Source organism: Cyanistes caeruleus, chromosome 4, assembly GCF_971803275.1.
Source record: "Cyanistes caeruleus chromosome 4, bCyaCae1.hap1.1, whole genome shotgun sequence".
Lineage (NCBI taxonomy): Eukaryota > Metazoa > Chordata > Aves > Passeriformes > Paridae > Cyanistes > Cyanistes caeruleus.
This window is the reverse complement of record NC_141704.1, coordinates 6,466,754-6,492,514: the sequence shown is the minus strand read 5'-3', so window position 1 is coordinate 6,492,514 and position 25,761 is coordinate 6,466,754. Positions and strand designations below refer to the sequence as shown.

Sequence of the window (25,761 nt, the reverse complement as noted above, 5' to 3'; positions counted from 1 at the left end):
TATGTGGGGAAAGATCCTCTTTCCTTGTAGGTCAGAAAATTAAATTCTTGGGTGCCATCCCAAGCCCCACAGACTGTGTAGGTATCGCTGCTGAATCAAGCAAACAGGCAAAAATACTGCAAGACACAGTAAAGGTATTTTTTGAGCCTTAATGACACAGGACTGAGTACAAATGAGGAAAAAATGGGTGAACACAGTAATAAAATACACAAAATAAACTCATGTTTTTGTAATCTAATTTTCCTTCTTTGTATCATCATGAGTTTTCATTGACAAAAGGCCACTTTTGTTCAGGGAGTAAATTTTGGGTGACTTGAGGTGAAAATTTTGTATTTCTCACCAGCTCATTGTAGCATTTATTGCCGAGACCCATCTGAACTCCTGTAGTACAGATGAGCTTTTGATCTCTAGAGGCACAATGCTAAGTGGAGTGTTTTCAACCCACATCCTATTCAGGTTTGGATGTACTTGAAAGAACAATCAGAAAGATGTCAGGAACCCCAAACTGAGACATGCCTGGGCTGTATTTTCTGAAGCCTCTGAAAACTGTAATTTTGAATACTGTGGGTGACAGGATCAAACTCTTCTGTGTTGTGGTCAACAGTTTTTTTAGAGTCAAGACCAGAAGGATCGAGATCTCTTTGTATGTGGCAGTTCAATGTCAAACTCCAAATGCTAATACTGGACCACAGGACATGCTACACAAAACCATTATGAAGGTCAGTTTTCAACACTGAGAAAAGCAATTTAATAAGGTTGGCAAGTTTCTCCAGTATCTACCCTGCTAAGAAAGCCATGAACTTATCGCCAAATCACTGAGATAATTAGGACTTATTATGAATATGATGAGAATTGTAAAATTTATTCTGTACCTGATACTTCTCTGCTATTATTTCATAGTTTATTTTAAAATCTTATTAAAAAAATAAGGAGAAACTTTTAAAAGCCTTTGAACTGTATCTTTATTCCTCGAATATTAAACCTTGCCAGAACTTTGAGGGCTAAAAGAAATTGTAAGTCTCAAAAGAGAATCCTGTACTACACTGTAAATTGCTAGGGAAAAAAAGTCATCATCAAAGGCCTCATTTTCCACATCTTCTTGTGTGGAACTGTCTATTTTGAAACTGTTTATATTAAAGCCTACACTAACAGCTCCTGCAAAAAGATACTGGAGTGCTAAGGTATATTCTTCATGATCCAACACTGCCTCCTATGTTCTGTTAGAAGAACAGAAGAGAGCAGATCCCTCCACATCTCAAAAAACTTTGAAATTTCCCTACAGTTTGGAATTCAATATTAAAAGTATTAAATCTGGCCTCAGAAACATTGCCAGAATGCAGGGGCATTATCACATCATTAGAAGCGGTGCTAATATTTCTACCAGTGAGCAATCAATCATGTTTTAACAAAACATAAACGTAGTCCACCCAGTCTAACAATAAAGAAGAAAACTGTATTTTATACCAATATATCTATCAGGGCCATGCAGAGCTTTTGATTCAGAAGAGGAGTTTTAATCACTTAAGAGAAATCATAGTTAGAAAGGGATTTTATTTTGTTATATATACTCAACACTAAATTTCTGAAAACCTACATTAATGCCTTAAAAATTAAGAACACACCACCCACAAGATTTTTTGTGAACTCAGTAAGTAAAATACAATGCTGACTTTGAAGCAGAAATATCAACTGCATTAATGAGTTCATTTCTCTAAAGTCTTTGTTAATTTATTTAAAATTAACATGCTGGAAAGGTAATTTATTAGTCTGAATTTTTCAACCAAGGTGTCAGCATCATGAGAGAATCCAAACTTTTAAAACAGTCAAAGCAATTTAATCATGCTCAGTATATTTGCATTGAGTTCATATTTTTTAAATAGTTTGTATTGAAGCATTACATGGTTCCATTACGTGGAATTTGAGACAGTTGAGAATTAAAACAAGGGCATTCCCTGACCTGAACAATGTTTAGAGGCATACAGGAAATGGAAGAGGAAAAGAAAGGCAAAGAAAGTGGTTTGCCTTAAGTTCCACATAACTGGCTTAAATTTCTAGGTTAAAACCCAGATCTACAAATTGCCATTGCAGCATGTTTACAATATTATGGCCCATGAAGTGGATATTGAAGCTTACACGACTGAACAGGAAACAAAACAAGAACAAAAAGACAGTATTCAGCATTTTGGCTGTTATTTATGCAGGGCAAGAAACCTTTAGACCATACTGAGTATTACTGACCAAGTAGAAATAGAGTGCATTTCTTCTCCCTCCAAGTAGTCCTTCCAAGGGATTTGGATGCATTATGTATGTAATTTTCATTTGTTCAGCACTTCAGGTTCTTATGCCAGCTACATATTTAATTTCTGCTTGCTAAGGACTAGTGAACTGGCAGCTAATCAATAGTATAATTAAGGACGACCACTGTTCTGATTTAGCAATAATCATTGCACTGTTTGGGGACATTCTGTACAAATAACTTTGTAATTTAGAAATACCAAGCAGAGACTGGACAATAATATATGCTTTAATCAAGTATGACATATTCATAAATTACAAGATATATACCGAGACCAAGGTGATTTCCCACAGTCATGTCATAAGCTTTACTTATTTACCACCATAGTTGTGCTATCTGGTCGTCTTACCATATTGGAAAAAGGAGCCTAAATGGACTGAAGCAGTGGAGTTTGAGGTGTTTCCTTTCTACGAGAGATTATTCTCCCACAGCAGGATCAGGAGAAGGGAATGTGCCTGCTATGAGATGCTGAGCCACTACTGTACTTGTGTGAACTTAAGGTGAAATCACCGCTGGCTCGAGTCAACAGCCATGCTGTGAAACCTCACACCACAAATGCTTTCACTGCCTGTCCCACCAAGCCTGTGCTGACTGCAGGAGGTGAAGAGCTGGAACTGATACAATATTAAACCAGACAGAAAATGCACTGATTTCAGTATCAGTGAAGGTGGTTGAACCAATTCATTCTACCATACAGAGTTGCCACATCTAAATCAAGGGGCATTTGCTGAACACTTGCTTGTCTCCGAGACTCACTAGAAAACAATTAACCAAACAGGAAGTCTGCAAGGAGCTCTGGGTACTTTTTGCTCTTTATACATGAGAACAGTAAATACAAACTCCATATTATTTTACATTCACAAAGGGATGATGCAAAGTGTGTAGTTTTTTTCAGACCCACAAGAATCAGTCCTGAAAGACATTGTGACAAAAATTTTACTGCTCAACAGTGTGAGCAAGTCATCCAGAGATGGCTCCAGACATCCCAGCTCTCATTAGGGGAAACTATGAAAAGCAGCTCTTTGGTTAGGCACCAACAGCTTCTGAGAATTCACTCACCACAGACATGTGAACTATAGATTTCTCATCTCCCCCATTCCTTTCATTCTCTGTGACTCCAGAATCATGAATTCTCATTCCTCACAACTGTTTCCCAAGCCAAACATACTTTTCAAGCTATTTTATCACTCCAGTATCTTCTCCCCTCCTCCTCAGTCTCTTCCCCAGCACCTCCTGCAGGTTAGGCATGATGTAAAACCCAACATCAGAATTGGACTCCCAGCCTTGCTGTAAACAGTCCCTTTTTTTGTCATGTACCAAAAATTGGAGGAAGAGAATCTCATTAGAGTTGCAGGAGTAAAAAAGACAGTTGCACAGCATTACTGTAAGTGGTTTCACACTTTAAAAAGAAAATTTTCATCAAGACATAAGCCACTTGGCATGAAGCTCATACCTTCTAACCCCCTATAAGGCATCTAGAACAATGGCTCTGCATTTGACTGAGTTTTCCAAAAAAAATCCTGTAATAAAAATAAGCAGTGAATAATTACTGGAAAATAATCTCTCAGATAGCAAGCCGTGGAATACCCCTTTTCTTTGAAATTCTGCTTGTCTGGGGGAAAAAAAAAGTAACCATAGTAACAGAAATATCAACTCCAGTAATCTCATTTTCTTTCAGAAAAATGATGTATTTTAGAAATGAGTGACATAAATCAATGAGATGCAGGTACTACAGGAGGAAACTGTTCCTATACAATTAAGTACTCCCTTCATGTGAGCAGATAAAAGTCAACCCCAAGCACATCATCATTTTAATTTTACCTATAATTGCTATCCTTAGTCACCTGGAATGTATTTGTTCCAAGAGCTACAAGAACCTGGGATCAGAACAAGCTGAGAAATACATGAAATATGTTAGCAGAAGTCTCAAGAAACTCCCAGGCAGCCACACAAACCTCAACAGCTTTAAAATACGAAAAGGACACGGTCAAGTCACACTGTATTACCATAAGAAGTGGCACCAATAAGAAGGGTAGCAATACCAAGAGCAGTGGGAAAGCAAAAAATCTCAAGAATACAACATGACTTGCCCTGGAAAGGTAGTCAAAAAAATATGGTCTTAGTCCATAGTGTCAAAGCACACTGGTTGCATGTGCTACTTGAATGTCTTTCTTGTTTGTTTTTGTTTTTTTCTGGCTGTGTATAACTGCTGGAAATTGACTTACGGCTGAGTGAGGTCACGAGTTATGAAGTCTGAACTCTTGAAGAGGAGGAAGATGTCACTGAGAGCTTTACATTTCAGAGAGCTGTTCATTGCTATCCAGTAGGCATCCTAAAGAAACATAGAGATTACCTGAAATACACCTTTACTAGCAGGAGGGACCGAAAACTTCAAGTTTATCTAAATATTATGCAATGTTTGAAATACATACAGAAAAGTATTTTTTGTTATTTTGAGAAAAACTTCATTAGTGTTTAAAAGAGGAAAAATAGTTATTGTTTTTCTTATGAATACTCTGATGAAAGCAGTGCAAATTCATTTGCAAAATTAACTTTTTGCCTTACTGCTTCCAGGAATTTTCTTGGAATGCTTGATTGAACACAGTGTCTCTTGAGAATACAAAAAGAACAATATTTGTGTGCACTCATCCTTACGGTATAGTTAAAAGCACCTAAAATTAAGTAGAAGAAGGTTTATTGCCTTTTTTTGAAACTCCAGCACTTATCTTTATACCAGGTAAAGTTTTCAACTCGTATCCTCAACAAGAAGAGCCTGCCCATCACACAACTATGTGTGACCAGGATATAGGTTTTAGATAGGAAAGTCAGTGCTGCCATGCATCAGCCTCCCTAAAGGTGCACCATCACCATCTAGTGACAGACAAGATATCAGTGAAGTGGTGGATCCCACTTAGATTAAAAAATCCATCACTTCACTGATAACTTGTGTATCACTTCTTTCGTCATCAGAACCACTAATCTCTTCTACTTTACAAAACACTGAGAGAAAACAAACACGAAACATTCTGTATGACAACATCTGTTACAAGTTTTGGAAGTCAGCATTCTTACCCTTGGAGCACTCCAGTTCAGTTTAGGAAAAACACTTCCACCCAAGGAACTTATTGCTTCCTGAACTTTAGCTGTGAATTCAGGAAATTCTGGTGCCTGTACGAGGAACAACAGCAAAAACACAAATTTCAATATCTTTAATAGTGAAGTGTAGACCTCTTCTAAATACTATTAGAAGTAAGTCCAAAATCAGTATGAACCCCAAAAACATAGCATGCAAGAAAATCTCTTAACTAAATCACTTTATCAAATCTGTCAGTCTTTCAATCACAGAAAACTGAAAATGCTCCCAGTTCTAACTCTCATTACTAGCAAGTGTCATGAACTTCTGGAGAAAATCCAAATCATGGTAACACTCACCACGAAATCTGCAACAGCCGGCAAAAATACAAGTCAAATAACCATACCTTAAATCCTTAAATCTAATAAACGTGTTGGTTTATATCCTATGATAGATTATTATATACAAGTAAGATCCAGTAATACTTAAACTTCTAAAGAGTGATTTTAGAATTAAACATATCTTTATCAATTCATAGGCAATTTGAGTGACAGCTACTCATTTAAGCTCTAGTTTTATAAAATGTTAGTAATACTTTAACTAATCACCTTTTAAATTAGGTCTTAAAGTAGCTGCTTAAAAATACATTGTCTCAAAATAGAGGACAAACTGCAAAGGTTGGACTAGAAAACCTTGCCTTGTAAAGAACACTGAAAATGTAAGATTGAGGTAAAAAAAACCCCAACTCTTCAGGTTGCTCCAAACTTTACGCTGAATGTGGTGCTATAGAAAAAAAAAACCCAGGTTGCTGACCTTTAAAACATTATAAAGGGTTTGAAGCATATGTCTAAGATTTTTCATGTAACAGGATTTATATCAAAAAGTATATAGGAACACTATTTCTGCCTATTTTTAAACTCAATTCAAAAGTAACTTCTAGGCTAAAGCTAACTGATGCCTCTTAAACAACAAAATCCTCAGAGCCATACAAGTGAAGAAAAAAATTCATACATTCTGGCATCTTCTCACTGCAGCTTCCCCAAATGCAAACACTTAAAAAAACCTTCTCACATTTTAGTGCAGTGACCTAGACTGAACTTCAAGCATTCTTTCCTTCATACATTACCTAGTCTCCATGGGAAACTACACTTGAAAAACTGAAAAAAAACCACTTCTCTAATTTTATTTTTAGACTTTCAGTTGATTCTAGAAACTGCTCCTGCAAGAAGTAAAACTCTTCATCCACTGCATTCTGATCCAAACTTCTCTTGTTCTGACAGGAATCAGGAGTCCTACTATATATGTAATACCAGCACATACTAAGCCTCCTTGGAAAAATGTTACCTACATGCCATTTGATTAACACAAGGGAATAAATATACACACAAGAGGAAAGTTCTACAACTGCATAAACAAGCTGGATTCCATCATTTCCTAAATTTTGAATGCCTGGCTTTGTAACCATTAATGCAAGTTATCCTAAAAGCAGAATTTTCTGCCCCTCCACTTCCCTCATGAGGAAGCTGTACAATCACCTAGATACACTAGAGTCATTTGCCCTGTGCTCTTCTGACAGGTAAATACTTCTTAATTATGTATTTCCTTATTGTGTCCTACATTATAACAGAACCTAATTCAAAATTCTGGTGTTACATATTTAGCATCATTACCATGAGCTTTGCAAACCATATGATGGATCCTAAAATCCTTGTTTTAAATAATTTACAGTTTAAGGAATCTAGGTTTGCAAAGGTTAAATATTTGAACTGAAGATTAATCAGTGTGCACAAATTTGAAATGTATTAGTTTTAAACTCTAGGCTATAAGTTCTGTGCTAGCAGAAGCACCACTCAAAGCAGGTTTGTGATTATATGGCACCTAATCCAACATGAGCAATTCCACACCCTGATGAACATTAGGGAGCTAAAGGACTGAAGTCACAGCATCGATGGCAGACAAGAGCCTTAAGGATTTTAACTCTGACAGTGACAGGACAACAGCAAATTTAAAAAAAAGATATAAGAAAAAGATCAAGAAAGCCTGGTTTACATCCACTATGATCTTGATTCCATGTGCAAGGAGATCATAAAGACAGGAAAAGAAAAAAGAAATGACAGAGAGAGATGTACTTAGAAGAAATAATGGCACACCAAGAGAAGAGCTGTGAAGATTGAGCTGCAGGGGCTTTCTTCTGCATCCAGTCTGATTAAATAGTTTGGAGATACTCAAAGTGGTGAAAATTAAAGACAGCTATATTTAGAGCTGTACTGCAGTTCATTTCCTAGAGTCTGACAAGTGTATGATTGTTGGGGCTGAAGAAAAGCGTTTTATTTTATTAAATAAAATAAAGCCAGCAAAACTTTTTTGAAGTTACAGACACCTACACTACCATCCATCTAAAATGGTCTGAAAAACATTAAATACAGCAAGAGATCTCTAACCAGCAACAAGTTTGTATCACAAGGCTGCAGAAAGGAGACTGCTGACAAACCCACATTGGGCTTTTACTGGACCTTACCTTAAGTGTTGTAGTGTTCTCATCATCCGACCACTGTTCAAAATAAGAACAAACCAAAGGTTACCACTTTCCTGAGCCATCCTTTATAATCTGTGAGAACTTCAGAATTCATGCAGCCTCTTACAACATGTAGATCAAATCATTGCCCCAGATAGCATAACATCACCATCCTGCAATTATTTTGGCTGTAAAGTAAGACAGGAAAAACACTGTATATTCAGCAGAAGTATTGCTCTAAAGTATTGATAAAAAGATACCTGTATATATTTCAAATGTGATTTATATCAGAAAGATGGACATTACACAACTCAGTCTTCCCTATCGACAGCTTGTCTCCAACTCTAGCACTTCCATCCTTAGACCCATTATCCATTGGTTTCACTTTTATTTCTTTTCCATCTCCTTGTCTTCCATCTTCTGTCACCTTGTACTTACAACATTTTTCAGTGTTTCCCTTCTAGAATGACCTTCTGAGTTATTATGGCCTCAGAAACTTTTATTGCTTCTTGAAGTAACCACTCCAAATGCACTCCTAATTTTTCAGGGCATGAAACAGCATTAAGTTCAATTGCAACATTCGTTATTACAAATGCAGTTATCAAGAAATGAAAATAAAAAAGTCTTCTGTGAGAGAGCATAGATATATTTTAAACTTTCTCTGACTTCATGGCAACTACCTCATGATAATTATTTCTGTGAAGGACTCTCTGCACCTATAAATCATGCAGAAGTTCTACATTAATATTTTTCTCAAGAGACTTGACATTCATTTGCATTTTACACTAACCTGTATCTCCTCTGCATCATCACTTCCCTCCTGAGCATGACTTGGCGGATCTTCTCTGAAACAAAAAATTAACAGGAAAAAAATTAAGCACTGGAGTTTGACTTGACCATGGCCATTGCATCTACACAGCATTTTCAGCTCTTGATGTCAACATGTTTTCATAAGAAGATTAAACCTCAAAACCCTGCCAGAGAAAAATCAGAGAAGCCAGTGTTGAAAACTGAAGACAGATAGCTGGCATTAGGCCTAGGTCCTACCCTGAACACTTTGCTTCTTTCAAATTAGCAGATAAGTTCTTGCTCTAAAACACCATAACTGAAGCTTTTCAATACCCTGTTAATGATTATTTTCCAACTTACTGTACTCTGATGCATACACAAATTGAACTTTTTTTTTTTTTTAAAGTAAGTTATATTTAAATTATGCTTTGCCTCCATACTCCCTTTCCAAGCAAAAATTCATAAACCTTGAGTTTCAAATGTTGACCTGAGAATTTCTGGCTCTGAAAAGAAAATGTCCTCACACTCAGCCTACAGACAAAAGAAGATTCCATTGAGAGTGGAGAGTGCAGTAAACAGGGCAAGGTCAAATGTACATCCCTGCCAAAAGTAAATTCTTAGACAACCTGAGTCTCTGCAGTCCCTCAATGCACTTTCATAGGGATTAAATCATCAATCCAGTTTTTGAGATCTACAGGCCAGGTAGGGGTTCACTGAAAGTCACAAGTAATCTTGGCCTTGCCTGCAAGACAGCATTCACTTATAGCTAAGAAAATTCAACTCAGAGAAAATATAGTTTCTAAAAGGAATTTTAACTGCAAACATCTTAAAAATGTAATTTAAGTCAATCATACAGCTGTCCATTACACCATTGAATACAGTAAAATTGTAGAACACAGGTGTTAAGGCAAACCCTCAATCTCAGCTTTTCTGAAGGCTTATTAAAATAAACAGCTGCTGCTCAATAAATTCCACAATTCTGCAGAAGGAGGTGACAATACAACTTCTGATCCAAAATTATTTAATAAACAATTCTAATTTTCTGGATATGCTTTAATAAGAAAAATAATTTAGAAACTAAAAATTAAACCCTTTTATCTTTACAAGGCATTTAAAGATCTTTAATTTTTATATAAATTGATACCTGATAAATCAGACCAAACTCTCTTTCACTCACAGCCTCACTGGTTGCTCTGCAAGGGGCAAACTACCAGTTAAAGGATCATGGAGTGAGGACTAATTCCTGAGTTTGATCATTAACAAGATGCATGCAGCAACCATTCCACAAGGAAACCACACAGTGAGATCCTATGCAGAAACAAAGAGCAAGGCCTTTGCTCTTACCAGCTGTTGCTGCTATCTATCCACTTCATTCTTCTCCATCCAAAATCCTGGCATGCGTGTACATACAGGACATTGAGCTTTGTCATACGTATGGATTATCCATATGCAAATGATTATATAAAATGTTACTGCTTATTGGGTTTGTATATAGCTTATTTTATTGAGAATTAAGCTCAAGTAATGTCACTTCATCCTTGGATTGGCATGGGACAGGTCAAGCCTGTGAAATGGAGCCAGACAGATCCAAAGAACCAACTGCAAATCAGCAGCTGAGCATCCCAGATTGGTGCACTCCCCAAAGAAAGGTGGAAAAAAATGTGGAAGGATTGTGTCCACTTTGTCAAGAATGAATTGTAGTTCATGGATTTTAGGATCTGTTTCAGGCACCAGCAAATCCAGCTGTACTAACAACAGTCAGCCCATTCACATGCTCACACAGTGTGAGGTTTACTGCAGTCACACTAGTCAAATTTAAAAACTTACTATGCTCAATACAATATGTATACATATTATACATGTATATATAAAATGGTGCTGTGAATATGAAATGGCATTAATACTTGGAAGCTGGGGAGAAAACACACTTTACCTTCCAGAAACCACCAGTGTTCCATCATCCAGCAAATATTCTTTCACATTCTCTGGCAGGGGAAGTATAACACTGGAAGAAACATGAAAATCCTTTTAATACCTTATTATTACCTGTTATAATAAAATCCTAGTGGAATAAAAGAATTTGTTTTTTTCATAGCACATACCTCAACAACACTGTTTTATCCTCTAACATTATGGAAGAAAATTCTCTTTCACCCATCTTATCCCGCACCCAAAAAAGCAATGACCATTTTCTCTCCAGGGAAGCATAGGACAAAAATTTTAGATCATATACACAAAAATGCCCCACTCCTTCAAAGCTCTAAGAAATTCCAAGTAAAATTTTGTGCAGCTTGTGAGGAGACAACATGTTGCTCAGACTAAAGATTTGCCTTCTGAAATCCAAATCAAAATTTGCCTATGCCATCCTCATGTTCCAAAAATGCAGGGCTATCACTAAACTTACCAAAAATAAGCCTGTGTTAAACACTAAGAAAGATAAATGATCAAATGCTTTGATTACTAAAAGCGTGATGTCAGCACTTTTTGATCCAACAGGGCAGCTATCTTGATTTTCCTGAACTACTGGTAGTTCTTGTAACTACATCATTACCTGCAGCAGCTCGTTACAAACTGCAGAATTTCCTACAACTTCCAGAAATACAAAGAAACACCAAGTTGGCCACTTGGGTTGGATCTATTCAGTCACAGTTTAAGTAGGCAAGTAGGAACAGCAGTATGGATAGCAGGATGTGGATAATAGGAACAGCATAGATATCTTCTGATGCTCAGCATGGAGTCCCACCAGGAGAGCAGGGAACACAGAGGTACTTGGCCTGTCCCAGGGCTTCCCAAAACACTCCCTTGGCATGTAGTCCCAGCTGCTGGGACTGCCCAATCAATCCTCCACCACCTCCTCCCCAGCTTTGTCCCACAAAGGTCCCCTCTATCTCTCCCAACCCTGCCCAAACACAAGTTCATTTTCACCCCAGCCCCACAGAATCCCAGCACTGGTCTGGTTGGAAGGGTCCACAGTGGCTCATCTGCTCCGACCTCCCTGCTCAAGCAGGGCCATCCCACAGCACATGGCACAGGGCTGTGTCCAGACAGTTCTGGAATATCTCCAGTGAGGGAGACTCCACAGCCTCCCTGGACAATCTGTTCCAGTGCTCAGTCACTGCACAGGACTGAAGATCTTCCTCATGTTCAGGTGGAAGATCCCGGGCATCAGTTTCTGTCCACTGCCTTCTATTGCTGAGCACCACCAAGCAGAGCCTGGCCCATCCTTTGGCTCCTCCTCTTAGGTATTTTCACGCATTAATGAAGACCCCTCTCAGTCAACTCTTTTTCCTTCCAGTACCTGAAGGGAACTTGCAGGAAAATGGAGCAAGATTATTTACAAGAGCTTGTAGTGACAGCACATGGGGTAATGAGTTCAAATTGAGAAAGTCTGCTTAGACAGATATTAGGAAGAAATTCTTTCTTGTGAGGATGGTGAGGCCCTAACACAGGTTGCCCAGAGAAGCTGTGGCTGCCCCATCCTTGGAGGTGCCCAAGGCCAGTTGGAAGGATCTTGGAGCAACCTGGTCTAGAAGAAGGTGTGTGTTACCCGTGGCAAGGGACTGGAACCAGATGATCTTTAAGGTACCTCCTAACCCAAACCATTCTGTAATTCTCGAGGCTGGACAGGCCCAGCTCCCTCAGCTTTTCCAGTCCCTTAATCATGCTCATAGCCCTGCACTAGATCCGTTTCAGGAGCTCCATGTCCCTCCTGCTCTGAGGAGCCCAGAACCGGACACAGCACTCCAGGTGAGTCTGACCAGGGCTGAGGGGAGCGGCAGGATACTTTCCCTCGCCTCACACTCCCCCCGCCCGCTCCCAGCCGGCCGCACACTCCTCCTCACCCCGCACCGCCTCTCCCAGCCCCCGCCGCCCTCACCGCCCACACCTGCGGATAGTGACGGCCTTGAAGAGCGGGTACCACACGGAGAACTGGCAGTGCGCCACCTGCTCCTTCTTCATCCTCCTCTTCCTCCTCCTCAGCCCGGCCGCTCCCGGAAGCTCCCGCTCCGCCCGGAACCTCCCGCGCAGCTCCGGGCGCCGCCCGGCGCCATCGCCGGCGCACAGGGCCCGGCTCCGCCCCCGCCGCCTCAGCGCTGCCCGGTGCCGGCCCCGCTCGGCGGCCGCGCCCCGGAGCGGCCCGCACGCTGCCTTCGCTCTGCCCTGCCCCGAGCCAAGGAATAGCTGAGTAACGTGTTTTCCTTTTAGGTTCTGCTGTCCTCCCTGTGCCTGCGTGTACCCTGCATGGAGCTGTTTCATAGTCTCATGGGATGTTAAGGGGTTGGAAGGGACCTAAAAGATTTTCCAGTTCCAATCACCCCCTGCCGTAGGTAGGGACACCTCCCATGAGACCGGGTTGCTCAAGGCTTTATCCAACCTGGCAACCACAGCTCCCAGGGCAATTCGTTCCAGTGTCTCACCACCCTCACACTAAAGGATTACTTCCTAATATCTCACCTAAATTTCCCCTCTTTCAATTTGTAACCATTACTCCTTGTTCTGTCGCTACAGTTCTGATGAATAGGCCACCTCCAGCTTCCCTTTAGCTCCCTCAGCTACTAGAAGGTGCTCTGAGGTCTCCACACAACCTTCTCCAATTTTGTCAGGCTGTCTTTGTCGGGCAGGTGTTCCAATCCCCTTCCCAACTTCGTGGCCTCCTCTGGACTTGCTCCAACAGTTCCGTGTCCTTGTTGTGCTGGGGACACAGAACTGCACAGTGCTCCAGGTGGGCTCTCACAAGGACAGGGGAAAGGAGCAGAATCTTTGGATGTAGCCCAAGACACCTTTGGCTTTCTGGGCTGTGAGCACACATTGTCAGTTCTTTTTGTTTTTTGTCAACCACTCTTTCACTTTGTTCAGTCCCAACTCAGGCTTTAACAGAGTAGTATGGGGGGTTTTTAAGCCCCACGGTTCAGTTGCTGTGCCTGTGCCTGTGTGTCCCCTGCATGGTGTTGTTTCCATGCGATGTTTCCTCCTGTGCTCTCACATCTGCAGTTTGGGGATGTCTCCCAGCTGTGTGACACCTCAGCTGTTGGGAAGTTTGATAACACCATGGAACTGCCTCTAACCCTCTTCTGCTTCTGCGAGATAATCCTTGTTTGCTGTTGCTTGTCCGTGTTTTACTTGGCACTCAGTGGGTCATCCATGCTTCCAGATATCATGATAAAATTGGAACATTCTCCCCTACTTTTCTCCCTCCCCTCAACTTAATTGCAACTTAATTGATTTTGTTTCTAGAATCATAGCACAAAAGTGCAAGTAACGACTTTAAAGTGCCATAGGAGTTTTTAATGATGTTTATCTTCAGCTGAGGTATCTCAGAGTGCTGTTAGTTTAATCGTGTATAAAATGTTGCTAGTGTGTCTTTTGTACATTCTTTATAAGAAAATTTGTATTTTGTTTGACCTTGACCTTCAGTTTGCCATGGGACCTCTTCCCATTGCTGAGCTTCCATTAAATCTAGTTGGTCTCAGCTGGAATGTGTATTTGGATCAAAGAATGTCTTCTGCAAAGTGATTTAGGAAAGCTACTCCATCTGTCTAAGTATTAATATTGAAGTATAGTTCTGGTATCTTGACTTCTCTCTCTGTAGTTCTGGTACCTTCTGTCTTGAACTGATTCAGAGACCTTGGTTGGCTTAAGATTTTAACTGCTGGGAAGGATTTTGGAAACTGTAGAATGGCTGGATGCTGCCTTGAAAGGAAGCCACTCAATAAGGGAATAAGCAATAGGAATAATGTTACATGTTTTATAAATGGCATGGCTTTTTCACAACAGCATTTGACCCCAGTTTGAAATAAATGGAAGGAGTAGCATGATTTGCCAGCAGTAGTCTGGGCACAAAAACTACCAGACAAAGTGGAAAACATTTATTTTTCTGCATAAGTGATAGTTTGAGTGCTGTTGATTCATATTAAGGCAGTTGATAAATGTGGGTACTTTGACATATTCTTAAGATTGCATTTATAACTATTAAAAATCTGTATTCTTAGAGCTCACGTAATCCTAAGTCAGGTAGCCAGGTTCCCAGGCTGCTGTATCAGCTGCATTGAATTTTTAACTCAAGTGAACTCATATTTATAGGCAGAGGGAATTTTATGACAGAGAAGAACTGCAAGACAAGGCACGATCTGAAAGCTAAATAGGCCTTTAGAAACCTCACATTTAACACATTTTAGTGTTAAATTTAATTTTCAGTTGCAGCTAATTTTGTTTATGAACAAGAGATGTTGCCATCCTTGACAGCATGACTAATGTGAGATGCCAGAATTGCAGCCTTCATTTAACCAAACAGTATTTCAGCTTTCTAACAGCAGAAATTCTCACTTCTATACCGCCAACTGAATCTGGACAAAAATACTGTTTTGGTGGAGCTTTTAAAAATGTCACTATATGTAGAGTTACTGCACCCACTTGTGGAGGAGACCCAAACTACAGAAGTTGGGACAGATCAGCATTCCCTTCTCTCTGAGATGTTTACCCATTTTAGGTTTTAGTGATAATTCAAACCACTGAAACTGTATTTTTGTTGTTGTTTTAAGTAGCAAGTCACTGCTGAATCTCTCAGGAGAGAGCCAGCTGTTTTGAAAACAGGTTCTACTATGAGATGAGGTTCTCGTATTTTTTTTCATGATACAGCTGTGGTAACAGTTGATACAGTGATATTTGTGCAGAAGGATCAGTGTGATCAATGGAACAGGATTTCCTGTGAGGGGAGAGTAAAAGAGGAAGACTTAGCCCAATCCAAAGACAACTTTAACAAGGCTATGATTCAGTCTCTACTCCTTTGATAGATTTATATTGAAAATGTGAAAGGCTATAGTTCTTTCCAGTGTAGGAGGTGAATTTGCTGTAGCTGGGTATGTAAGGTTTTTGTGTTTTTAAAGACATCACACAGAGCCTCCTTTGACTGTTTCTCCTGGGCTGTGCTTCTTTTGCATATGTTTGCTGGAAAGCTTGATCTTGTATTTGAGAGTCACAGCATGAGACCATGGCCATTGGCCAGCTAAAACTCTTCAGTTCTAAGGGAAGGAAGTTCCAAACATTGGAACAGCTGACTGAACTGAAGTGGATAGAAACTGGAACATAAGCAACTGAACAGTTTTCCATACAAATAGCGGTAAGGTAGAAAACAAAACTATGTGGTTTTGAAAAGTAGCTTCATTGCTTTAAGAGAATATTATAGAACATATTTTTTAAGGAACAGAATTTGGTTTAACAAGTCAGGTTTTCTTTTCAAGACTTATGGTACATAAAACCAATCTGCACATTTGACCTTTGACCTACTTCATCCAAAAACACTTTCTTAAGACTTAAGAAAGAGCCTGCCATGTGTACAGACCAAGGAAATGGTTTCATGTACTTGAGTTTTACTTGTGCTGATAAACAGAAATATTTAGTCCTACCCATTCCTTTTAACTACTTACTGCAAGTAAATGTCAGTCCGCTATGTAAGAAAGCTGATTGTTGCTCTTTCATGTTTCACAAGTGTGCAACAGATGTTACCATAAAAGGATAAAGTAAAAAATTAAAGTGCTAAATTTGGGTGTGACAGAGAAGGTTTTCATGCACTTTGGTACCATTCACTGGGGGAGACCACACAGGTTATTAATCCATAGCGGAAGTCCTGGAAAGATTCTGATTTACTTTGTGGGAAGTTTATTACCATCAATGCTATGGATGATTAAGACAGCTCATCTCATCTCTCCTGCTGTTTAACCTGATTTGTTTCTTTTCACTGGCTTTTTCTTATGATTCATGATGATTTTCAGGGCTTCAGTATTAAGTTAATATCAGAGAGGGTTCCCTGGTAGAAGCTTCTATACTGAAAGTGCCCTGTAGTCCCACAGTGACGCAGGGTCAGTCTCTAATACATGTGTTTTGTCTGCTGTCTTTAGGCTGGAACTGGATGGAGGGAGTGTATAATCTCACTTTCCTGGGGATGCAGGCTGAGGCATTGAGCTGCAGGTGCAAAGCCTTGCTTTGGGCATTGTTTAATGAAAATGCTGTCTTTTGCATGGTGTTGGGCACATCATTCCCAGTAAGAGACTGACATGCCATGGTCACACCAGCCCCACGTGCTGCACAGACTTGCAACACACATGTAGTTTTTTGACCTTGATTTTTAGTGGAAGGATTAAGTCATTTACGTGTTTATTTGTGATGTAAGGTGGAGGTAGGTTCTAGTTCTGATTTTTAATAGCAGACAGTTTTTACCACTGAAGTCCTCTTGGTATAAGGGTTCTTTGTACTTTCACAGTGGAGTGCACAGTCCTGTTGACCATACACTGCTGACAGAGCATTTCACCTGGATCAGAATGAAGCAATTTGAAATGGATCAATTGTCTGTATGTGTGTCTGACACTTGAATAGTTAAGAAAAGTATCTTCAGCCAGTAGAGCTACCTGATAGCTGATAGGACTATTCAATTTATGTAAGTCAGGGATTTGATCCAAATGTACATTTCTCCTTTGAATTATTTGACTCCGAAATTACTGGGTGGAGCTGAAAACATGAATTGAACTTGCAATCACACGTCCCTGACTTTCTCCAACAAGCTATATTTGTTAATTTACAGTGCAGAAATGAACCTTTTAACTTTACGCTGAAAGCAAATATTGATTTTGTTTCATATATATCTGGACTTTGCACAGGAGGGGAAAAACCTGACATTCCTGAAAATGGCAGCTGAGACATCCACAGAAGTTACAAAAACAGCTAAACAATTCGTCCTTAAGGAAGAGGTACAGCATGCTTGGGTTTGACACTTTTTGTTGTTAAATAACCATTATTTTTGAGTGCAGAGTACAAATGCTAGAGAGGCTGTATGTTCATAAAAACCTATTCAATAGACAAAACACTTCTTCCTGATTTACAGAGAGTTTAAAAGATGTGACATTCCTCTTTATTGAAAGAATTATACAAATTATCAATGAGAGATAAATCTACAGTGTTGCATTATTTTAAGCTGCTTCTCTTTTTAGATTTTGCATCTGTTTCTTGTATTGTCTCCTCAGGAGGTTTTTCAATGTACAGAAATAATGCTGGTATCTCAGAGAGACTTTACAAATTGCTGGGTTATGAAACTCAGCAACACTTTTCTCTTTCAAACAGTTTTCTGTTTCTTTAAGGTGGTGAACCACCAAGGGTTGCTTTAACATTTAGGATTGTACCATGTATTGTGTTTCCTGAAAGGATTTGAGTTTAGATAATTGCTGTTTCAAAGACATCAGTAAGGAAGTAGTAAGAATACTTTCAGTCCTAGGAAAGGTTTCTGGAGGTACTTTATTCTTATTAGAAGCACTTTCACTCTAAACTTCCTATATTTGTTTCTGTTCCCTTTTAAGCGAACTCTTAAAAGTTAATTGTTGGTGTTAAGGCAGGTTTGGCAGCATCCTGCTCTTGTTATAACTCAAAGGTGGTTTCTTTTATTTGTTCTCCATGGACTGAACATGCTTGTGTAATTTCTTCAGGTTTCAAGCCACAAGGAGAGAAGAGATTTGTACGAGATTATGTCTTTTCTCTTGGACATTTTTTAAATACGAATATTTCACAAGCATAAAGGATTTAATTTTTGTAATCTTTTTGGGTTTTCTATTAAGAGCTGGGTTTCTTGCAGGCAGCATTTTCATTTTATCCTCTTTTGGTTTGGTTTTGTATAGGTTTCTCATGCTTTTCTTTGTTTGGTTTGTTGTTTGCGTTTTTTTGGTAAAGTTTCTTGCTTACTCTCTTTTAAAACAATGTTCTCTTTGGAATCACTGGAAATTTATAATTAGATCTTATATATTTTAAGCTATTTACTTTTTTCAATCATCTTGTGGGCTTAATACAGAGAAGTGTTTACTCTCTTCCAGTGGCTCTTATATCAGAAGTGGTTCTGTAACTGTGCACTAACAGTGTGGCCTGATGCTGGAATATCTTCCATGAAAGTGGGAGCTGATCTTACTTCATTCTTCCTTTTTCTGGGAAGGCACATTCAGGCTGTTAAAAGCAGATGTTTTTTGCCCATCAAAGTAATAGACAAATAACTCATTTTAAAACAAGTTACAGTAAAAGAAGCAAACTGCTAGGCTAATATCTAGGGGTTTTTGTCTTTTAAGTGAATTACATAGAAGATGAGGAAACATCATAGGGAAAATAAACTCATTTAGCCCAGAAAAAACATTTGGTCATAGTGTTAATGCCAGACACTCGCTCAGCAGCTCACAGAATCCTAAAGGGGAAGGTGTGTCACTCACAACTGCAGGAAACAGCAGTTACACAAGGCCACAGTCTGGAATCAGGGCAAGAAAACTTTCAGGGCAGTTTGGTTTTCAGTCTTGCATGCTCAGCTTTTGGGCTGTGCTCTCTGCTAAGGGAGTACTCGTGGGCACCAGTGCAGCTAAAGTCTGTGCAACCCAGAGACCCTTTTGCAGCTGATATATTACCCTTGCAAAATTCTACTAAAAATGAGGACTTTGCAGGACATAAAATACCACTGAATTAATCAAAATTTAGTTATAAAACTCATGTTAAGAAAAGCTAGTGTCTTTGGGTTATTTTTTTTTTTCTGTATTAGCAACAGGAATGCTGTTGCACATTCCTGCATGTGTTATGATGCTGAAATTTGTCTTCAAAAGAACCTAAAAATAGTTATGTTGTTTCTCCCAATTCTTTAGGATTCATTTAATAATGTATTTAACAAAGAATTCTTTATTTTAGGTAATCGTAGAAAGACAATGGTTGAAGCTTGCAGAAACAACTTACACTGATCCATTTGGGAAAACCAGGTAAATGCCCCTCTGGTATTCCAGATTCCCAATTGTACAGACTGGCCACAGGCTAGAGAGCATGAGCATTACAAGCACACCACTCCACACAAGATGAGAGCTATTCAATTGTGAGGTTCCTTCAGAGTTCCTGCTGCTCAGAAGAGAATCTTACTCCAGCAGATGTGCAAGCACTGAGATTGAATTTGGCTCCTAAATCCTCTTGGGCACACTGAACCTGGATTATGTAGCATTTCCAGTTCTTTGGAAAGATGCTACACAGAAGCAAGTTCTAGCTGTGCAACTACTCTGTGGCCATCAGAGAGTCCATCCTGTGGCTTTTCTGGTTCTTCATTATGGGCTCCTTTTTCCCTGCTGGTGGTGCTGGATCTTGCATATTATTGACAAAATAATCTTCTCTTGTATGTTATCATTTCTCAAATGATAAGTACTCTTAAAGAGTACTTATGTACTCTTTTTGTATTTATGTAGGTGTTGCAACATGGCTTTAGTTCCCTCTTGCTTTCTCTAGTGCCTCCCATTTCATCAGTAGAGTATCCTCTTAAAATTAGCAAGATTGGATCTTTTGTGTAACTAAACTATTTTCTCTCTCCCTCCTTAAGTAGGCAAAAGAAAACCTTGCTATAGACATTTTATAGTGCCCATGTATGACAGGGCCTGCTTATGTCCTGCTACTTCTTACAAGACCTCAGTGTGTGATGGTACATTTTGCCTTAAATGAAAGTAGTAAGGGTAGAACATGATTTATGTATTCATTTGTTCTTTTCTCTGTTTAAATAGAACTTGGGAAACTGTAAAGCGTACTGGCAACAAAAAGGGAGTTACAGCTGATGGTAAGAATTGGTGGCTTTTCCTGTTTGCATTTTTTTCCTGTGAAAATCCTTTTGATAAGCTGACAATGCAGATTCTGAGCTGATCTGTTTCTGAATTAATGAGGATGTGGAACAGGTGGCTTGGCAGAGCTGGCTATACCCCTAAGCTGGTGAAATGCTAGCTTAAGTGCTGAAGAATCAGAACCTTACTGGTGGGAGTGCTTTCCCAAGATCATGGTGTTCACTTTAAAATGATGGAGCACTTCCAAAGATATCAGGGGTGCCCTGAGACAGAGTAGCTCACAAACTGGTGATTGGGTCTGGTATTAGGGGCCAGGGGGCTCTTTGGGATGTGATTTAGACATGAAGAGTGTAGTAAAGAGTTCCCTACACAGGCTTTTGAGCAATTTCTGTAGGCAGGAGAGCCCTTCCCTGAGGCTCAGTCTTGCTTGGTATGTGTGCCTCTGGCTTGCTGGGGAGCTTTGAAGATCTCTAACCAAGCATGATATAAAGAGCTTAAATTTGTTCAGGATTCTGGAGCAAGCATCTAAACATTTAATGCTTAGAGTAGCAGTGTGTGGGTTCCTTTCCAGATCTGCCACTAAAAGTCTCACTTTCTGCTACACTCACATTCCATGTCCTTGTGTCTCCCATGACTGTGGTAGGTGTGGCAGTGATAGCAGTGCTACAGAGAACCCTGCACTATGACTGCATTGTCCTGGTGAAACAGTTCAGGCCCCCAATCAATGGCTACTGCTTGGAATTTCCTGCAGGTAAAGTGACTGAAACATTGGGATGAGTCACAAATGGTTCCGTGTGTTTAGATGTGCTTAGAGTGTCAATCTTTATGTATTTTATAGGCTATGTATTTTATATGTTAGACTTGATCTCCAAGGTCGTTTCCAACTTAGTTGATTCTGTGAACTTAATGAAGCTCTAACTGGGAAACTGTGCCGAGCTCCATGGGCTATTCCAAAATAGGAATGTTGGATAATGGAAAAAACAAAATAAGCTTGTTTTAGCAGATTGGAGAAAATTCCCTCTGCTTCTCCTTTCTCTAACAGTCAAAGCATTTGGTTTCTTTCCCTCATGAAAATATTAACTCCATTTTTGGGGAAGGCAGCATGATTCTGTAGATAATTGGTTAAGGATGTGGGCAGCAGCATAATGAATCCAGGGACTGGAATCCTTCCTAACACTTATCCCTCTGTAAGGACAGAGTAGTAAGGGTGTTTCCCCACTTCCATAAAGCTTGATTAGATCTCAGGATGGATATTGCAGTTAAGTGGGAAGCTATTAATTGTTTTTGTGTATTATGTATCTCCCAGGCCTCATTGAGGAAAACGAGTCAGCAGAAAATGCTGCGCTTCGAGAGCTGAAGGAAGAAACTGGGTACAAGGGGGAAGTCATTGAATGTACTCCAGGTCTTTGCTTTTTTTTTTTTTTTTCCCCACCAAAGATAATTCTGTCTTGATGGCTACTCTAAATGTCTGAAATGCTCTAAGCCAAAAGGAAAATACAAGCAGCAAAGCCTATGCAGATTGCATATGCTTATCTATGCAGGGTAGCATCTCATATCTGTAAAAGTGAAACTTTGGTCCTTGATGTGAATCAGTTGCTGAACTTATGTCTGAAGTAAGTTTGATGTCTGTAGGGAGGAAATTGCTATAAATTAAGATCTTTTACACAAAACCTTATTCAATTATTCTAGCTGTGATTTTGCATTTTAGTGTAAAGGTCTAAATTGCTGGACTTCTATGAACTTAGAAAAAAAGAGCTGCATGATGCAGAGGTCACCCTTCTGTCAGCCGTGGGGAGGTGACTCAGATCAGGTTCTCCAGCTGGAAAGAAGAAAGGAGAGTAATTGGAGTAAATTCAGAGATCCTTTGGAACATGATTGTTCCAATCCTATGCTTCCTACATAAGATAAAGTGAAGGCAAAATGAGGATCATAAATCAAACTTGAGAAGGTAGGTGAGGCAACTTAGGATTTCGAGGAAATGTCATTGCAGTTGAGTCTTGTCTTATTGGGTACAGCTGCATGCTGGGGATTGGAAGAGGTTGGAGACAGGTGATGGCAAAAATAGATTCCAACAGACTAAGGAAGTCAATAAGGGATAGTTTACAGTAAATCTTTAATCTATGGAATGAAAAGTAAATTTGGCTGGGAAAACAAGTCGTGCCAGGGATCTGTAAAAGAGCTGAGAGTTACAGAAGCATTACTTCCAAGAATATGTGAAGATAAAGTTTTTGCTATTCTTACAGCACAAATGTCTGCCAAATATATACTTTCCTCTTGTATCAGATACATTTCTGTGAAAGCTTTTGTTAAAATGTCAAGGCGCCTGACTCCTGCTCTGAAAAATGAACCTCTCCATGTGCTTGTTGGCAGCTCTGTGCTTGGACCCAGGAATGTCAAACAGCACAACACACATCGTGAGCGTCATCATTAATGGAGATGAGGCTGAGAACACAAGACCTAAGCAAAACCTTGGTGAGTTTTGTACCATTTACTTGAAAATTTTGAGAACATAGCAAAACAGTGGGTTTAAAACAATTAACCCCACCACTGTATCTCTTCTGTCCCAGCTGATTTGAATACTGCACATTCTTCCAATCACAGCCTGCAGTCTAGATGAGCAGAGTGACTCTGCTGAATTCACTGGGGAAGCCCAGATGTGAAGTGTCAGCTGTTGGCACACTCAGAACAAAACTTTTTGGTGCCAAATTTCAGTGAGGACCAACTTGTGAACCTAGACACTGCTCTCAGTTGTAGCTTCAATCTGAAAGTAACTGCAGTGTCACTCACAGCCAGTCAGCCATCAAATGCTTTTTAAGTGTAAATTCTAGTGCATTTCAACCCCTTAACTCACTACTTTTTTCACTTGCAGATGATGGAGGTACGTAATGTGACTGTGATCTCACTGGCAATAAGGTCAACCATGATCCTTTGTATGGCAAGTTTTACTTAGAAAAAGTCAGTTAAAACTGGTTTTTATTTGTGCTTGAGTAATCTCCTGACCCTAATCAAATGTGCCTGAGGTTGAATTTGGCCTAGATGCAAATTCCTGGGCATTATTGTGTCAATTGTCTTTCCCAGTATTGTACCTATAGGACCAGTATTTCAGGAAATACAAATTACTGACCCCCCAAAAGTTGTAGGTCAAGCCCTAAAGACATGTAATTCAGAGAGACAGTGGAGGGGTAAGCCAGCATAAATTCATCTTGAACAAACCCTTTGACATGGTTTGGTCTTGAAATGCATCTCTAATCCATTCCTGTACCAGGAGAAGCCAAACAAGTTTTCTTCAACAGTGTATTTTTTTTTTGCGATTCTTATGCTTCATAACTATCATTTTTCCCAACTGTTTTTTCAGCTTCTTTCTGCCAACCATGTTTTTTAGTGAGCCTAGTCACTGCCTTCCCCCATTTAATTGACCTTTTTTGATATATGAAACCTCACAACTTTTGGATGGTGATCAGCATTCAGAAAGTCAGTTTTTTTCCCCCTTCTAAATTGCAAGAAACAGAAAACAGAGGTAAATTTCTCTACCGTTCACTAATTTAAGGATGTGTAAACCTTTTTCTTCTCTCCTAGAATTTGTGGAAGTTGTTTCACTTCCAAAGAATGACCTACTGCAAAGAATTGATGGTAAGAGCTTTCTGACACATTAAATGCACTAACATGAGCTTCAAGAATCCCTTCTTTTCTCGGAGTTTCTCATGTCATTTCTCACCCTAGAATACTGTATGTTAAGCAAAAAGCCATGAGAGACCTGGCCAGATACGAGACTTAGTAAAAGCAGGAGGAGTTTTCAGTGTCTGGAATGCTACCTATCTTCATTTTAACAAGCACTTACATTTCTATAAAGGTGAGGTTTTAACAGCATCTCAATTTTTTTCTTTTATTTTCAGAACTAGTAGCAGAGGAACATCTGGCAGTAGATGCCAGGGTTTATACTTACGCGTTGGCTCTGAAGCGTGCAGCAGAAAAGCCGCTCCAAGTTCCTTTTATGAAGTTCTAGAACTGGGCAATGAGGAATTTAATTTGAAACTGCCCAAGTTGGATGGCTTAGAAGTACGAGTCTTCTTGTAATCAAGGTCCTTTGCTTTACTCGCAGCAAAAAAAAAAAGTGTTTGTAGTAATGATTCTGGTATTTTTATTTGGAATTATGTAACTGACAAGATGCATTTCTTTGAGCTGCTCTATCAAGCCTTGACAGAATATCAATAATAAAAATACTGTTTGATTTTCAGAATGGCTCATTTCTAACTAGATTCCTCTCTGCATTTACAGTTCAGTCTAGGAAATATGCTTAGGTAACCATGGTTGGTGCTGTAAGACCAAGGTTCCAAAGGAGGCAGAGGCAGAAGAGCGCAGGTCTCTCACAGCACTCTGACAACTCCTGGAGAGGGGAGAGCTCATGGTGGTCTGCAGCTTTTTTATGATGGGCGGCAGAGGGACTGGCACTGATTTCTTCTCTCTAGTGACCAGTGATAGGAGCCAAGGGAATGGCCTGAAGTTGTACCAGGGGCAGTTTAAGTTGGAGATTGGGAAAGGGTTCTTCACCCAGAGGGTGGCTGGGTACTGGACCAGGCTCCTCAGGGAAGTGGCCACAGCACTGAGCCTGACAGTTCAAGCTGTGTTTGGACAACACTCTTGGGGCACATGGTGGGATTCTTGGGATGTCCTGCACAAGGCCAGGAGCTGGACTCGATGAGTCTTGTGGGTCCCTTCCAAATCAAAAATCATAGAATTGTAGAATATCCTATTAAGTAGTAATTTCTCTGAGAGGAATAGGGACAGCAGCACAGGAACACTGTGTGAATACTCTGGTTGAAGTAATTGAAATGACAATTTAAAGAACTTCCTGTTATGATTTAGACATGATGTTTCCTTCTCCCTGCACTAAATAAACTATGCAGAAAGAGACAACTGGTTTCTTTGGTCTAAAATAATGATTATGGCACCACCATCCACCAGTTCAAACCAGAACTGTGCAGGCCCAGCCAGGGGATCCTGCTGAAGGTCACTTATGGGCCCTGAGAGGGCACAGCCTTGCAATTTTCCCTCTTCCGAGGACACCTGTGTGTACCAGGGCTGCACCTTCACTCAATCAAATCACTTCTATAAATAAATAATAAATCTAATAAACCTTCAGTGCATCTGCACACAGTGGGCTGCTACTAATGATGTAAAAAGCCACCACTGCTGAAAGTGGTGAGTTTTAATAAACACACATCAAAAGCAGTCTTGCCTCTGAAATAGAAGAGAATATGTGTGTGTAATTAGGGAGACTTTCTGAAACAGAAAATTGCTTCACAGTTTCTTACATTCAGAAACAACACAAAGTTACTTTCAAGTTAAGAGTGAGAGAAGACAGAAGAAATGTCACATCAAAGGGAAAAAGTGATTACAGTAGAGCAGAAAAGCTCAATGACTGTAAGGAGAGGAATCTTGAGATTTTTTTTTTTAATTGTGACTGCTAAATATTAATCAGAATTATATT

The 25,761-nt window shown here is 39.6% G+C and overlaps 2 protein-coding genes across 6 annotated transcripts in view; one reads left to right on the top strand and one right to left on the bottom strand.

The window, feature by feature from the left end:
* CDC123 (cell division cycle 123) overlaps positions 1–12,760 on the bottom strand; it is a 31,809-nt gene extending 19,049 nt beyond the window's left edge. Inside the window, exons 1-6 of the mRNA XM_023918733.2 lie at positions 12,560–12,760; positions 10,607–10,678; positions 8,675–8,729; positions 7,888–7,920; positions 5,369–5,464; positions 4,522–4,628 (exon numbers count right to left, since the gene is read on the bottom strand). Of these exons, the coding sequence (XP_023774501.2) occupies positions 4,522–4,628; positions 5,369–5,464; positions 7,888–7,920; positions 8,675–8,729; positions 10,607–10,678; positions 12,560–12,633 (437 nt within the window). The 5' untranslated portion in view covers positions 12,634–12,760. The remainder of the gene's footprint in view (positions 1–4,521; positions 4,629–5,368; positions 5,465–7,887; positions 7,921–8,674; positions 8,730–10,606; positions 10,679–12,559) is intronic.
* Positions 12,707–24,507, top strand: NUDT5 (nudix hydrolase 5). 5 transcript variants are annotated; one of them, XM_023918737.2, is made up of 9 exons: positions 12,707–12,859; positions 17,325–17,414; positions 19,372–19,439; positions 20,220–20,272; positions 20,917–21,024; positions 21,580–21,675; positions 22,644–22,745; positions 23,850–23,903; positions 24,167–24,507. In XM_023918737.2, the coding sequence occupies exons 2-9, from the start codon at positions 17,352–17,354 to the stop codon at positions 24,274–24,276; spliced, it is 654 nt and encodes a 217-aa protein (XP_023774505.1). In that variant the 5' UTR covers positions 12,707–12,859; positions 17,325–17,351; the 3' UTR covers positions 24,277–24,507. The 5 variants fall into 5 exon arrangements, with proteins under 5 accessions (XP_023774505.1, XP_086742645.1, XP_086742646.1 ...); XM_086886519.1 differs by lacking the exon at positions 24,167–24,507 and adding an exon at positions 23,994–24,091; XM_086886516.1 differs by having other exon boundaries at positions 12,733–13,001.
* The last annotated feature ends 1,254 nt before the right edge of the window (positions 24,508–25,761 follow it).

Bases quoted from the DNA above. Each gene is read 5' to 3' on its own strand.
- NUDT5 (XM_023918737.2), top strand. From the start codon at position 17,352: ATGGCAGCTGAGACATCCACAGAAGTTACAAAAACAGCTAAACAATTC. The intron at 20,273-20,916 runs GTAAGAATTGGT...TGACTGTGGTAG, and splicing joins AAAGGGAGTTACAGCTGATG to GTGTGGCAGTGATAGCAGTG. The intron at 22,746-23,849 runs GTGAGTTTTGTA...CTTCTCTCCTAG, and splicing joins AAGACCTAAGCAAAACCTTG to AATTTGTGGAAGTTGTTTCA.